This window comes from Eurypyga helias, unplaced genomic scaffold (assembly GCF_000690775.1).
Source record: "Eurypyga helias isolate BGI_N326 unplaced genomic scaffold, ASM69077v1 scaffold24606, whole genome shotgun sequence".
NCBI lineage: Eukaryota > Metazoa > Chordata > Aves > Eurypygiformes > Eurypygidae > Eurypyga > Eurypyga helias.
This window is the reverse complement of record NW_010255301.1, coordinates 22641-37636: the sequence shown is the minus strand read 5'-3', so window position 1 is coordinate 37636 and position 14996 is coordinate 22641. Positions and strand designations below refer to the sequence as shown.

General features: G+C 44.7%; 1 protein-coding gene across 1 annotated transcript in view; it reads left to right on the top strand.

Moving 5' to 3' along the window:
* Positions 1–13479, top strand: part of CEP85L (centrosomal protein 85kDa-like) — a 29185-nt gene extending 15706 nt beyond the window's left edge. Inside the window, exons 3-10 of the mRNA XM_010153291.1 lie at positions 43–219; positions 3039–3191; positions 3449–3603; positions 5120–5237; positions 5558–5608; positions 11582–11689; positions 12077–12290; positions 13265–13479. Coding sequence (XP_010151593.1) covers positions 43–219; positions 3039–3191; positions 3449–3603; positions 5120–5237; positions 5558–5608; positions 11582–11689; positions 12077–12290; positions 13265–13428 — 1140 coding nt within the window. The 3' untranslated portion in view covers positions 13429–13479. The remainder of the gene's footprint in view (positions 1–42; positions 220–3038; positions 3192–3448; positions 3604–5119; positions 5238–5557; positions 5609–11581; positions 11690–12076; positions 12291–13264) is intronic.
* Positions 13480–14996: the final 1517 nt, after the last annotated feature.

Here is a 14996-nt window from a genome sequence, read left to right as displayed (position 1 = left end):
GTGTGCGTCCGTCTGTATGATGATTTTATTTCTTCTTGCAAGCAACCACAGTATGAGAGCACGCCCCTGCAACCTCATGTTCCGGAAAGGTCCGCATCCCACCTTGAAGAGCTTGAGCGCAAGGTTGCAGCAGCTGAGAACAAGGAATTGCAACTCAGTGAATTTTTAAAACAAATCTCAAACAAATCAAGTGAGGAGAAAAAGAAGATGGAGGAGAAAGTAAGTGACTTCCATGTTCCAGATTTCCTTTTGACACTGTTACAGCAGCGTATGCTTTGTTTGCCAGAAAGCAACTCCGTATGGGGCTTGCTGAGCTGTTTGCAAATGGTAGTGAAATTATCTGTGGTAGAAAAATTGATAGTAATTGGTGTCGGCAGTGGATCCATCTGAACTTCGGGTGAATACATCCTAAAAAGTGGTACTAGATGAAACGGCAATTGTGATGACAGTTTTAACCAGGTATGAGTTAAACTTGCTTTGAAGAAAAGCTGCTCAGCTCTAAAAATTCATGTCGCTTGAAGTGTTTATTGCAGTTAATAAAGTATCATTTCAGAAACATAGAAATGTGAAAATTAAATCCCTATTTTTGTCATGGTTTGTGGATGCAGGCCTCATGCTTTGAGATGCACTTAACAGCCTGTATGTGCCTGCTCCACCGGAGTGATTCCCCCGTGGCTTTGCTAGGATGTGCAGGGTAGGCTTTAGTCTGGCTGTGTTCTGGGAACTGCCTGACAGGGGGTTTCTTGGGAGGCTGAAGCAATGCCCAGGGATAGTTTTGAATGTCACGACAGCTTTAGGAATGTGCTATTGACCAACTCGTTCCTAATGAATGGTTTGGGGATATATTGTCACTGTTACCTTCTCTTTTTTGATCACTGGGCCTTAGTACTGGGCTTACATTTATATTAATACAGGTTGAAGGGGTAGGAGCAGTACGATACAGTGAAGTGTCAGGTGATAAGACACAGAGGAGAGCGTAATTCATCTCAGATTGTGCCTTACCGTTTCCTGTGAACCCTGCAATGTGCTCTTCACCAAGGGTAGCATTCAGGAAGGGCAGAAATTGGATAGTGCTGCTTCCTCCTGTCTCAGCTTTTACTGCTCGTGTTGTTCACTGTGTAGGAACTGCTGCTGCGGGAGGGGCAGTGGTGGGGGGCTGTGCAGCAGTGCTTGTGGCAGCGGGGCAGTCTGCAGCTGGGAGCCTGACCCCTTAGCACCCAGCCATTCGGTGGGCTGAACAAAAGGCTCACAAGGTGAGGAAGAGCAGGGAGGGCCAGCATGCGTTTCTGTAATAAAATTCGTGTCCTTCTGTTTGAGGGAAGTCTGCGGAAGGAGGCAGGAGCTGTGCTGTGTTCCTGCAGGGATGTGGTGGGCTGGCTGCTGAGCCTGGGGACGGCCATCTCAGGAGTTGCTCTGCTGTGCTTACAGGGAGACCAGCCCAGAGCCCAAAGGCTTGGTGTCCTGGGTCAGTGACTGATGTCAGGGGACAAGAATACAATTTCTGTACTGATGTGAGGGATTGTTGCCAAGAGCTGCTCTAGGGTTATTTCCAAGCAAACGCCTGCCCCTTCAGAAAGGGTAGGTTTCTTCAGACCAAAGCCAGATTTGGCCAGGGAAGTGGGGAAAATGCTGTTAGCATTCAGGTGGGCTTTGCTTGTGTCCGCTACAAGAACACATAGAAGTAGGTTGCTGGCATACGTTTCTGCTTCTGTCTGCCCACTTTTGCAAATAATACTATCTTTTCCTGCACTGGAGTTTTTAACATAAAACATTTAAATTCGATGTACAGATGGTGTGTTTTTGACAATAAGGGACAAGCTGTGACCATTCAGTGTGAGTCTGAGGAAAGAAAACATAAGAAACATTCCCATTTCCTTGACCGTCTTTTGTCAGTGATGAGAAGTCTAGGAAACTTCTCCCACAACAACAGGATGTATTTGAACTGGGAAAGGTTTAGAGAAGGGCAACAGAGCGGATATCCATCAGAAAAATGACAGGAGGAGTGATTCACACTGGAAAAGAACTAACTAAAGGGGAGCATGATAGAGTTGGCAGGGGTGACACAAGCAGCCTGGAAGGGATGGAGGGCAGTCAACCCCTCACTACTGAGTGTGGGGTATACTTGGGCTTTGTCTAATCAGAAGGGTTTTAAAGCAGCCTGAAAACTTTGTTCAGTTTTGAGGTCTTGATAATATAAAAGATATAAAGATTGCTGACCTTTTGGCAACCCTCAGTTTTGTGGCCCAGGCAGAAGGCTGTCTCTGCAATAACTTTCCAGATGCTACTGACTTAAATTTTCCAGTACGTTCTGTTACCGAGCTCTGAGGTTGACGGTGTTGCGTGTTTATATCTCGGTGAGATGGATAAATAGAAGTACATTTAGCATTGACTCCAGTGACAAGTGTGTGTTATCTGTGAATTGCTACACCTTAGTTCAAGCACTAGATATACTGTTTTTCATTAAATTTGACTATGACTGGAAAATGCTTTTTCCTGCCTGCCTTCCTGCTTTTTTGACCTAGGTAATAAAGCAAAGTAAGTACCAGGAATCCAAGCAAAGATAACACAATTCAAAAATCCTTTTGCAGGCTGATGGACAATTAAGATGCCTGTAGAAAAGGTGTTTAAGAAAGCCCCTATTCTGTTCTGATGTTCTCTGATGTAATTGTCAGACTGCATCAAAGTCAGGCTTTTGACTCCAGCTCTTGGTGGGGTAAATTCTTGGTCCTTATGTTTTACCTTGTTTTCCTAGGCCAGAGGACGGAATAAAATTTTTGATCATTTATTACGTATGAACTTCTCCATTGGTGAAAAAAATTAAGAATATTTTAGCTGTTTGTGCTTCCAGTTCAAAAGGCACGTGGGGTGTTCCAGGCAGAGGTGAAGCAACTGTGGTGTGAGGTCACGTGTGGCTCTGTGACTTGGAGCTGCCGTCATGCGGCTGAGAGTGGAGTTCTTGAAGAGTAACCAGCCTCTGCTTCCAAAGCAGGTTTATGTTTCACTGTAATCGTAAAACATCTACTCTTATTTTCTTCTAGCTTAAAAATAGAGACCGATACATTAATAGCCTGAAAAAGAAACGCCAGAAAGAGTCTGAGCAAAACAAAGAAAAACAAAGGCGAATTGAAACCTTAGAAAAATATCTGGCTGACCTGCCAACGCTGGACGATCTAGAAGGGCAGACTAAACAGGTAAGGTAAAGGGAGTTTGCTTCACATTTTAAAAATACAAGTAGAGCTCCTTAATAAATGTTTCAACATATATTTTTCCCTGTCTAGGAAGAGAAGTATTTCAGTGTTTTAGAAAGCACTTGTAGCTATTAGGGACATGCATACTCAGATGGGTGAAATGGGCCTAAGATGGTACAGAAGGTAACCGCAAGGCTGTGGCTTGCCGCAAGGCCTTGTGCTGGTGCAGCATTGTGTCTGACTAACGTCACTTGTGTTAGCTGCAAATTCTAGAAGAGAACAACAAGCAACTTCGAGAAACTGTGACTGAGTTGGAAAAGAAGCTTGGAGAGGCCCGATCGCAGAGCAGAGAACGAGAATTGCAGCTGGTATGTCAGAAGAAAAAAGAAAAAGAGCTGGTCACAACAGTACAGAGGTATGAAGAGCTGCTTGGGCTGTGCCCTGAAACGGGGGTGCTTTCCCACATAATGTTGTTTGCACTCTTAATCTATTGCTAATGATTTTTCATGGCATAAATGCAATACTGTGCAGAATGGAGCGTTCTATAGAAGCTGTCAGCACTCGTATTTGCCAACTAATCCTGTCACGAGCTGTGGAAAAGCTCCCTGGATATTGGCTTTCAGGAATATCAGGAAAGGGTCAAAGATTTAAATAAATTGTAACTGTTTCTTACCTTTTCTCTGAGGGTGGGGGGTATTTACAGGGAGATGTAGCTGTAGCTAATCTGCTGACACTGAACTTGCATAACTGAAAAAAAACAAGTGGGACAGATATCCATGAGAAAATGACAGATGAGACATTGCTACTATGGTACATTTTTGATCAGGGGAGCTGCTTAAACACTTTTAGAAATAGGGGGAGGGGCAAAGCAGGGGGGAATCACGTTTAATAATTTATGTGGATGTTACTGCAGTTCACTGTCCCCCCATTGGGTAAAGGTGCATGCCACAGGAGTGTGACAGTGTTTCCATGATGAAAGTCAAGCTGGTTGGGACACCTTGCCAGCCAAATTGTTGGCACATTGTTTCCATCTTACCAATGAAAGGCCTTTTTTCTTCGTGCCCTCATAATCCCAAGGGGGATCACTTTGTCTTTTTTGAAGGCCCGCAAATAGTGGAGGTGGCCTCTGGTTTCTAAATTAGACAGCGAGATTAACACTAATGTATTTGCTTTTTGAGAGAAGGTGAGCAGGCAAAGGCTCTAGCAACACCCAGGAGCTTGAGTTGAGCTCTGGAGGGTCTGGAGGTCATGCCCTCCTGCGGGGGCAGCTGGCAGGGGGGCTTTGTGCTTTCCTTTGCAAGTCGCAGAGGGCACGAAGGACAGGCTGCCAGCACTCCGGGCAGCCTGCAACTCTGGACTCTGCCTTGCGCAGGAAGCTGGCAGGGGGGCTTTGTGCTTTCCCTTGCAAGTCGCAGAGGGCATGAAGGACAGGCTGCCAGCACTCTGGGCAGCCTGCGACTCTGGACTCTGCCTTGCGCAGGACGTGCCCCCATGAGAGGGTCTGGTTTTAAAGCTCCTGTAGGTTTGAGAGGTTTGAAGACACCTCTGAACTGTGGTGGTGCTGGCTTGGCCTCCCACAGTAGCACAGAGCAGCTGTGAATACCACAGAGCTTTTCTCTGCTTCTCTCTGCTCTCTCTCCCTACACCGTAGTGCTGGAGCTGTGCCATTTGAGAGGTGCAGCACTGAATCTGGCCTAAAGAACAGATTCACACAGGAATGGGTTTAATCAGTGCCACAGTAACTTCAGGAGTTAAGGGGTTTGGCATCATTCATCCACTGTTGGTTTGCTCATTCAGAAGGCTGGGTTCTGCTGTGTATGGTGTGACAGTCCTGCTTGGAAGACAGGGCAACTTTCTAATTTTTCACTAGAACACACAGCCCTCTGGGCTTCTGTTAGCACACTTAATTGTCCTTTCCTATTGAATGGCAGTTTACAGCAGAAAGTAGAAAAATGCCTGGAAGATGGTATTCGCCTTCCCATGTTGGACACAAAACAGCTTCAGAGCGAGAATGAATATCTCAAAGAAAAGAATGAGAAAGCCACTAAGGTTAGTCTGCAGATGATCTCTTCGTGGCATCTTTAACCTCAAGGCCTGCCTTTCTTTCTTTTTTCTATTTTTAAATTTAGAAATAGATATCTCACTAAAGAATTACACATTTGTTGCTAACTCGGATTTCTTTTCTGTACCCGTCTGTCGCTGTTCCATTTGTTTATTTTGCGTGAATTTTCTGTTCTGTCAGAGTTAAACTCTGTCTTGTCATGTTCAAAGATGCCATTTGAAATCTGTGGCTGCATACCTGTAAGCTGTGTTTTAAAGAAGGACCTGAAGAGATTCAAGCTTTTAAATTACTCATTTTTATATTCTAGGTCATAGACAATCAACAAAATCAGATAGCTGGACTGATTTTAGACATGCAGGTAAGGAAGAGTGTATATTCTCTTGTTCACACTGTACATTTTTAGTTCATGATAACATTACTGAAGTTGAATTTCGTCCTTTTATCTTCCTAAATAGGAGGCTGAGGTAGAAATGCCAAGAACATAATCTTCTGGCCCGTGGTGTTCTCTTGCAGACTCACAATGTATTTGTTACTGATGTTGGTGTGGCTTAGCCCTTTGCTGATGCTCTTCATAAAGTGAACAACTGTTGCTATGCAGCATCCTTATTCTGCTGGGCTAGTGGATGTCGTATCCAAACTGCCCATTTCCAGTGGGAGGACTGCCTCTTTAACAGTGAAGCCAATTTCGGGGTTCAGATGATTATCCAAAGTACAAAAAGTGATACTGATTAGGAGCTTCACTGCTGAGATCCTTGGTAGCGATGGGTGCCTTTCTAAACCATACCACTTCACATGTCACACTGTTTAAGCAGGTCCCTGTTCAGCTGGTTTCTGACACATCCCTTGCTCAGATGTCCTAACTCTTGGCAGATCTTGGACACCCAGCTTGGAGCCAAAGGATTTTCGAGACCACAGAGGTTGTGAGCTGGGAGTCAGTTGCAGCTCGGTGGGTCGGATTAAGACCTCAGGCTCCTGAGACTTGAAGGTTACTTAGTGACCAGTCTTTGTTGTGGAGAAAAGGAAACATTATACGAGTTGTAGGGAAGAAGGTATGACTTGCTGTAGAAAACGCTGAGCAGTTAAAACAACAAACATCGCTTTTCAACAAATACTGACGCCAAATTAAAAAAGAAAAAAAACTTAGTTTCTGCATTCTTCTAGATTGGCATTTGTCTCCCCGTTTTTTGCTTCCTTGCCCTCCAGGGGGACTGGAGTTACAGGGTTATCCCTTGAGAATGAAGGAGGTGCTTCTGCTTTGGCTCTGTGTACATAGGGTTTGGAAGAACAACATAACGATAGTAAACAAACAGCTGAATGCCTGCTGCTTCTGAAGTGGGAGGGAGCACTCTGTGGAGCTTGAATCCAAATAAAGAAGAGACATGAACTGCATTCATAATATGTGCTAAGAGAATCATAGAACCATAGAATGGTTTGGGTTGGAAGCGACCTTAAAGCTCATCTAGTTCCAACCCCCCTGCCATGGGCAGGGACACCTTCCACTAGACCAGGTTGCTCAAAGCCTCATCCAGCCTGGCCTTGAACACTTCCAGGGATGGGGCATCCACAGCTTCTCTGGGCAACCTGTTCCAGTGCTTCACCACCCTCTCTGGGAAGAACTTCTTCCTGATATCTAATCTAACCCTCCCCACTTTCAATTTAACCCCGTTACTCCTTGTCCTGTCACTACAGGCCCTTGTAAAAAGTCCCCCCCCAGCTTCTTTGTAGGCCCGTTCAGGTACTGGAAGGCTGCAATAAGGTCTCCCTGGAGCCTTCTCTTCTCCAGGCTGAACAAGCCCAACTCTCTCAGCCTTTCATCATAGGAGAGGTGCTTCAGCCCAGGAGAAGGTGCTTTCTTATTTCCACTTTGCACCCTGGAGGCAAGTTTGGTTATTTGTAGCTGTCTTTAAGTTTCCTCTCTCTACTACACAGGTAAATAGTAGGCCTGGTTCCCATCAACAACTGTACTTTTGCTTGATTAAATTGCAGTGTATTCAGTGTATCTGTAGAGTAGCAGCAGGGGAATTCAAGTTGCAATTTAACATATGTCCGTTATCTGAAAAGCCAAATCAACCTAACCTTCCCTTCTCTAGGTTTGAAGAAGGCAAAATTTATCAAATTGAGATGTTTTCATGGAGCAGCCTGTCACATGCAAAATTTGTGACACAGGCAAATGTTGTTTCTTAATTTATGGAAATTATGGAATGCAAATTGAGCTCCATAACATTTTTGGGGTTCTCTGTCCCTCTTTGTACTTAAGACCATTCACGTATATACTATGTGCTTATAAGAAATGTGCACAACTTGCCTAATATATTAACACCAACCTAATGTCTTTATTTCCTAAATGTTCTGATCTTTTTCTCTCCATCACCTTTACCTTGAGACTTACTAGTGATCTTCGTGCACATTTGTCAAGGTGGCTCTTGTGTACTTAGTGTGAGGTGAATGTAGGGAGCTGAGGCTGGGAAATGCTGAGCAGTTGGGACAGTCTGTGCACACAGTAGTGTTCTCCAAGACATTCTCTTACCTTTCCTCTTTTGAGGTATTTTATGCAGTCTGTGCACACAGTAGTGTTCTCTTCTCCAAGACATTCTCTTACTTTTCCTCTTTTGAGGTATTTTATCTTAAGACAGAAAACAAGACTTGAAAATGGTGTTAGCCCTCAAATTACTTGTAGACTACAGTGCTTTCTTTGTACCCTTCATCTTCCTGGCCTTCCACATTTGTTCCCTGGGAAGCATTGAGAATTAGTTCATTAGAGGCTGAAGTCTCTTATCAGCACAGAGATAAAATGTATCTTCAGCTCAGAAAAGCTCATTTTTTTCCCTATCTTCTGTCCCACTGTAAACTTGTGCTTGAGAATGTATTTCAGTTCGTTGTTTTTAACATGCGAGCTGAAAAGAAAGAAATTCTGTTTCAGGCAGCCGTGTATGAAGCGGCAGTAGTTTCTGTTTGCTCATAATTGTGATGGAATGATTTTGATCTTTCTGGTGTGGTTTTGCTTGGTTGATTTGTTCTCCTCAGTGTGAGGGGTTAAAGTTCTGGTTGGTCTTGACAAGATGTCATGCTGCACATATATATAGTACGCCTTGGGAAAGAGAAAAATCATAGATGAGTGGTATTTTAAAAACCTGTATTTACATGTTTAATCTAGATATCACAAAATTAACATTTTTGAGGACAAAAAGTGTAGAAGTGAGATTGTACGATGCGTGTGTTACCCAAAGTACATCTGTCAATCCTGTCAGTCACAATAAACCCAAACTGTGCCAGGCTGTCAGTCATGCCACCAAACTGTAACTTTGGAAATCGTATGGAAAAATTAAGGATGAAGTATAGAGGACTCATAGCACTATGAGTGACTGGGAAATTATAGCAGTGGGCTCAGCCAAGCTGATGGGCACATGTGCTTCTTCTGAGCTTTAAGAGTAGGGCAGCAGAGAATGATAGGTGTTAGGTGTATCTTTTAGAAATAAACACTGATTTCCACTTCTGGTAGTTCCCGTTAAGCGATGTGACTCGTCAGCTGGACATGTGCACATTACTCGGAACATTCTTGAAGTTGTTTTTTTGAGTAGTTTCCAGAGACGTGTAAATTTAATGGCAGATGTGGTTCTGAAAGTCCAGCAAGGAGGCAGTATGGCTGAGCCTGCCCTCGGGAAGGCTGCACGGTCAAACCTTTAATGTCAAACTTAACACGAACGTGAAGCATGTAAGTGGTAGTACCAACGTGTGTGTCGTAAGGGGCTCAGGGTTTCCCTGAACCAGCTCATCATCAGACTATTAAAATTTGAAGATACTTGGAAGCTGGGAGGGTGTTTTGTGTTGCCCTGTTCTCCTTCTCCTCTTCTTTGTGGCTGCTGTTACAGATGGAGCTGAAGGGACCTTCAGTCTGACCCATTATGGCCATTTTTCTCAGTAGAGAATGGTTTTAAAAAGCTGAAGAAGAGGGTTCAAGACCACTGCAGGCCATGCTCATCTGCAAGCACGACAAAGGAAATGCCTGGAGCGGAGCTATTTCCTGCCTTCCAGGCCCAGGGTGTTTCCGTTGACTTGGGGCCAGGCCCTTTCTTCCTCCCCTTCCTCCCACTGGAGTGTGAAGCTGTGCTTTCTCCACAGCTTATCTTTCGGATGCACCTTTCTTCAGCACTTCCTTTTGGGGAGTGCCATATGGGCGAACGGAGAAGCAGGTCAAGTGTGTGAGAACGGTTTTAAAAACAAGTCGTCTTTTCTGGGTTCTGCCCGCTGATTCTTACTACTTACGTGAAAATAAAGTGTGAGGGGGTTTTAGTCTGTATTAAGCTTGTAAATTTTAGCACCACTGTTTTCCAGGTTTGCAAAGGGTGTGAAATGGCACTGGCATTTCTCACTGCTCGTTGCAGCGTTGAGCTGAAGGCTCGGGGAAATTCTGTCAAGGCTGCACACCTCCTGTGGGTGGCCAGGCCATTAAAAACTCCACTCGGCATCTGCCCTGCCTTCTTGTCAGCACTGATAATCCTTATTATTAGCTGGCAGTTCAATTAAATGGCTTCTCGTCCCTCTGTGTAGGCAGTCTCCTGTGTGCTGCAGTCCCCAGTACTGGTACCCAGAAAGTTCTGCTCTGCATACATCTTCAGAGCAGCTCTCATGAGAGTAAATTTGGCTGCCTTGACAAAGCTAAATTGTTTTCCCAGGACCCTGAAACCAGTGTACCTTGACAGTTTGTTGTGGTTCTGGCAAGTGAGGAGCTTGAGTTTTTCCGGCTTCGAATATGGTTACAGAGTCCTAGTACAGTGATTTAAATACATCTCTTACTAAAGAGTGGCTTCGATCTTTCTGTAGCATTTTATTTAAGCTACCATATAGAATTCCCTGTGAGTGAGTTCTCTGCTTTGGAAGAAGAATCTTTAGGACTGATCCTACAGAGAGATTCAAGAAAAAAATATTTTCTGGGACAGTGTCATTCCATAAAGTGAGAGCCATTGTTTTGTGAAATGCTCCTTCTCCTCCCTCCATCACGGTCTCTGGCTCTGTTCTGTGGAAGGTTACAATCAAAACTCGGCCAAGGCACACACCGTTGTTTCCAGAGCTGCAGCTGTATTTTCAGCATGATGGGGTTGTATTTGCATCTTATAATTGAAATTGGTCAACAGGTTTTACAAATCATCATGCTGAACTAGGGATGGAGAGGGTGCTTTATGTTCACCGTGCTAGCACGGCAGTGGGTTTGTGAGTAATACCGTGAACGACAACAGAGGATGTTTTTCTTCCTGAAAGCTGAAAGGATCTCTTTTAAAGCATCAGGAGTTTATGTAATCAGTATTAGTATTCAGATAAGATGGTTTGAGCACTTCTCTTTCTGAATTTTGCCAGATGGCCTTGAAAGACACATATCTCCAGATCTAAAAGCCATTTATTAGTGGAATAAATGGGAGTGCTTAACAACAAAGACGCATGCTGAATTCACCCCCAAAAAATGCACTTTGGAAATATCTCATGATTTCTCAGTTGCAGCTCTGTAGGTGACAACTGGGGAATTGACAGCAGCTGATTCCATGTTGCAGCAGTTGTTTGTTTGTTGCTGCTTGTGGCTGATCTGGAAGCCAGTCCTGGAAAGCTCCAATACTTAAGTGCAGCAGCATCATAGAAATTTGCTGTTCACATTACTGAGAATAGTAATTATTGTATCTGTTAAAAATAACTTACTTGTCATTTATAGTGTCACTTTTTTTGCCTGCAATTTTTTTTTCAGCACAGTAGAGTTTTATATAGACTGTTCAGTTTACCTTGTGTGTGAGTGGTTTCAAAGAGGTTGCTGCTCCTGTATCAACTGTCAAAGGCTTTCTTCTCAACTGTATGGAAGGTGAGGTGGATCCTGTGTTTTGAAAGGTTGTAGGAAGTCCTGCTGTAGTCTTTGTGGAAAGTAGAGGCTAAAAAAAAAATCATCTGCAGTAACAACTTGGAATTAGACAAATGAAGCTTAGGTGTCCTTTATCTGCTGTTTCTTTCAGGTGAAATCATTTGGTTATACTCAGCAGTGTGGTTCCTTTAGACTCTGTGCATTCCGTATTGGAGCAAGGTTTTGCATACATACAGGGTTTAGTTTCTAAACACACCCTGCTTATTTAACAGGCTTCACTGATACCTGGAATAGCTGTGTTAGTGTACAGAGAGCTGTTGGGGTCCAGCTGGATATTACCAGGTCGAACATCGTAGAAAATAAAAAATGATGAATGACTGCAAAAGCAATAAATAATGGAAACTTAGAAATTCACTGAGGATGCATTTTTTTGGCAGTGCTAATATAAAGTATGAAAATTTAGATTATTACTTGTGTTTTCATTTTCTTTAGTCTATGCAAGAGAAGCTTTTGCAAGAAGAGCTGCTAGTTCAGAAGATGACAAATGAGCTTGAAGAAAAAGAAAGGAATATAAAGCAGTTGAATAAAACTCTCTCTGAGGTAAGTAAAAATTCCAGTAACCACCACAGCTGGGAAAAACCTATAGAATGATGACAAGATCCCATGGTAGGGCTTTATGAGCTTAATTGCAAAGGTGACTGTGCTGGCTGCCGTGCAAGCACGTCGTAGATCCTATCCCTGCCTCTAGAGTAAGGGCTGCTGAGCAATGGTAACATGAAATAGCCATGTAAAAGCTCTCTGCCGTTCTTTGGAGGGTTACAGAAACACAGTGTATGTGTGGAAATGAATTAATTTTAATGATATTTGGTTTTAATTTTGGTTTTTAATTTTTTAATTTGGTTTAATTTGGTTTTGGTTTGAAAGAAGAAACTTTCTGCTCCAGTGCATGCTAACTTTTCCCTTTTTTCCCACTTCCTTTTCGCAAAGAACCAAAGACTGATGGAAGAGAACGCCTGCCTGAGGGAGCAGATGCGACAGGTGGAGCAGTCCAGGCAGCCAGTATCTGAGAAGATGCCCATAGCAGACCAGTTATTCAAGGAAATGTCCCACTGCTTGTTTGACTTGAAAGCACTGTGCAGTATTCTTACCCAGAGAGCTCAGGGCAAGGAGCCAAACCTTTCCTTACTGCTGGGAATCCAATGTAAGTGATGATGTCATTCCAATGCTTAAGAGTTTTTGACACAGAGGAGTAGTAGTTTAGGGAAGTGGTGCTTGAACCTGCCAGCTGGACAGGCCAGCGTCCCCCTCGCTGTGCACTGGGGCAGTTGTGCGTGAACTGTACCCCTGGAGCTCTCTGGAGAAGCTGGGCCTTTAGCGCACCCGGGCTGCTAAATGGGTGTCACTTCACATCCCCTTGCCAGGGCAGGTGAGCAGGTAGCCGGCTCCTCGTAGGGACCCAGTCGTGAATGTGCTCGCCCCGCAAGACAAGAAGGGTGTGCAGCCAGGTGTCCATCTGTCCCGAGACACACTGCAGCCACCCTGAGGGTTAACGGGTGCTTTTCGGTCAAGGTGCTCTGCCCCGTAGATCACTGTGAGGGGGTGAGGCACAAGCAGGCCCGGTGTGGTTGCATCAGACGGTTTTGTTCCAGAGCCCTCGGTGTCAGACTGTACATCTGCTGTTGGCACACGTGTGTGTGTGTCTGCTTTGGGTGTGGGGTTGGGGGTGTCGGATACACCTGGCGCCAGGCAGCTTCATCTCCAGTACTGTTAAGGGCACATCTGGTCTTCAGCACTTAGTAAGCCTCATTTCCAAGCCCCCGTATCCCCCTTTTTCTGAGTGGCTATAGACACCTCCAGAATCTTTAGGAAACAGCTCTTCAACCCTGATTTTTTTTTTTTTTTTCTGGCTGCTGCTGAGATGTGTCAGACTTCAGCGAGTCTAGGCCTCCGCGCAGACAGAAAAGCACGTGTTCTGAGAAGCACCGGAGGGCTTTGAATTGACTTCAGATTCACACCGTACTGCGTTTTGTTGGCTCTCCATCATGCGAAAGCATGATGTGTCGTGATGGAATTAATTGAAAGTGACCTACCCCATATTTCAAAGGGGACAGACTAGCTGAAGTACTCGCAGAGCACAGTTGCTGGAGCTTTAACCTTGGCTGTTGTTTCTCGTAGCGCTGAGCTGTTCGGCTGAAGAGAGTGAGAACTACCACAGCACAGAAACCCTCTCGAAGAAGCTCTTGGACGTTGGTCAGTTACGAAAGGATATCGATGAACTAAGGACTGTGGTGTCGGACCGTTATGCTCAGGACATGGGGGACAACTGCATGACGCAGTGACAACGTTTCATCTAGTAGCAAACGACTTATTAAATGCTGCTTTGTCACAGGTCCTTGCATTTCTGTTAAGGAGCCATATGGGGAGACTGCAGATTGCGCCGCAGGTGCATCTCTCCCAGGATTGTGCATGTTTAATCTCGGGACTCTGGTGCGGAGCGGGGAGAGTCATCGTTTGAACAGAGTGGTAGAAACTGCAAGAAATCTAGTCTCCAAACTACTGAATGTAGGAACAAACTGTGAAGAATGGTTCAGTTGGATACTCTGTTTCCTTTGTTAGGGCTCGTTTTATTCCTTCACCGAGTTTCTGGAATCAGAGCATCAAAACAGCCCTGCTGCTGCTACTCTGTCCTTTCCTTCCTCAAGGGTTTGTATGGCATTGTCTGTGCTCTGAAATGAGAGCAGAGGGTCAGAGAACCTAGAGCTGTATGTGGTGAAGCCTGAGGCTTCTCAGCTGCACTTCACTCTGGGAATTGCAATTGGAACGGCCTTGAAGCACTGAAAAAGTAGTTGCTCTTGGAGCTGCCTAAAAACTTTGATCAAGTGAGATGTTGTTTTAAGTAGCAGATGTCTAGCTTGTTTGCCCAATAGAAGGAGAAACCCAGGTTTTAACTCCTTTATGCAAATGAAGTCCATAAAATACAGCGCCATCCAGTTGCTTTAAGCACTCCCACAATGCTGGAAGGAGTTTCGATAGTGTGAAGTGTGTGAAAACCCCACAGAAGCTGGAAGGGGTGAAACTGCAGCGTAGTACCCGGCTGTCAGGCGAAAAAAAACAATAGACGGTATTGTAGGATTTATACCATATTTATTTTTCCCTTAGGTCATCTCCATTTGAGAATGTGGCTGGTCTGTGTTCCCACCCCTAAGGCCTCTGCCGAGGTTGTGAACCACCTCAGCCATTTTTTTTGTATCACAGCTACAAAACGGGTTTTTGCCTCTCGACAAAATCAGGGCTCAGAGCAGAATGTCTCCACTTGGCAGTATTAAGTACTCGGTGGCCTGAGGACTGCAAACTTTCCCACATTGTTTGGGAATTCTTGATTTCTCCGTTTACGTAGGAAGCGATTGTGTTGTGAAAAACAAGCGCCCGTTCAGCGGGTGTCGCTCGGCAGTGACTGTTGCACCCCCCTGAGGGGCAGGTGACATGTCAACGCTTCGGATTTCCCGCAACATTACCGCAGGTCAGGTGCACGGTTCCGCGTAGTGTGAAGTGGTAGTGGAACTGGAGGAGGTGGAAACTTGCGAGGAGCAAAACCACTCTTGAGTCACACTGTTAAGGAAACGTGTGAGCATCCTGTATTTCCGTACGTATGTGATATTAAAGTTTCAAGTGACTAAGGTGCCAGTCAGTCATTTCGGATTTCCCGCAACATTACCGCAGGTCAGGTGCACGGTTCCGCGTAGTGTGAAGTGGTAGTGGAACTGGAGGAGGTGGAAACTTGCGAGGAGCAAAACCACTCTTGAGTCACACTGTTAAGGAAACGTGTGAGCATCCTGTATTTCCGTACGTATGTGATATTAAAGTTTCAAGTGACTAAGGTGCCAGTCAGTCATCAGGACCGTAGCGT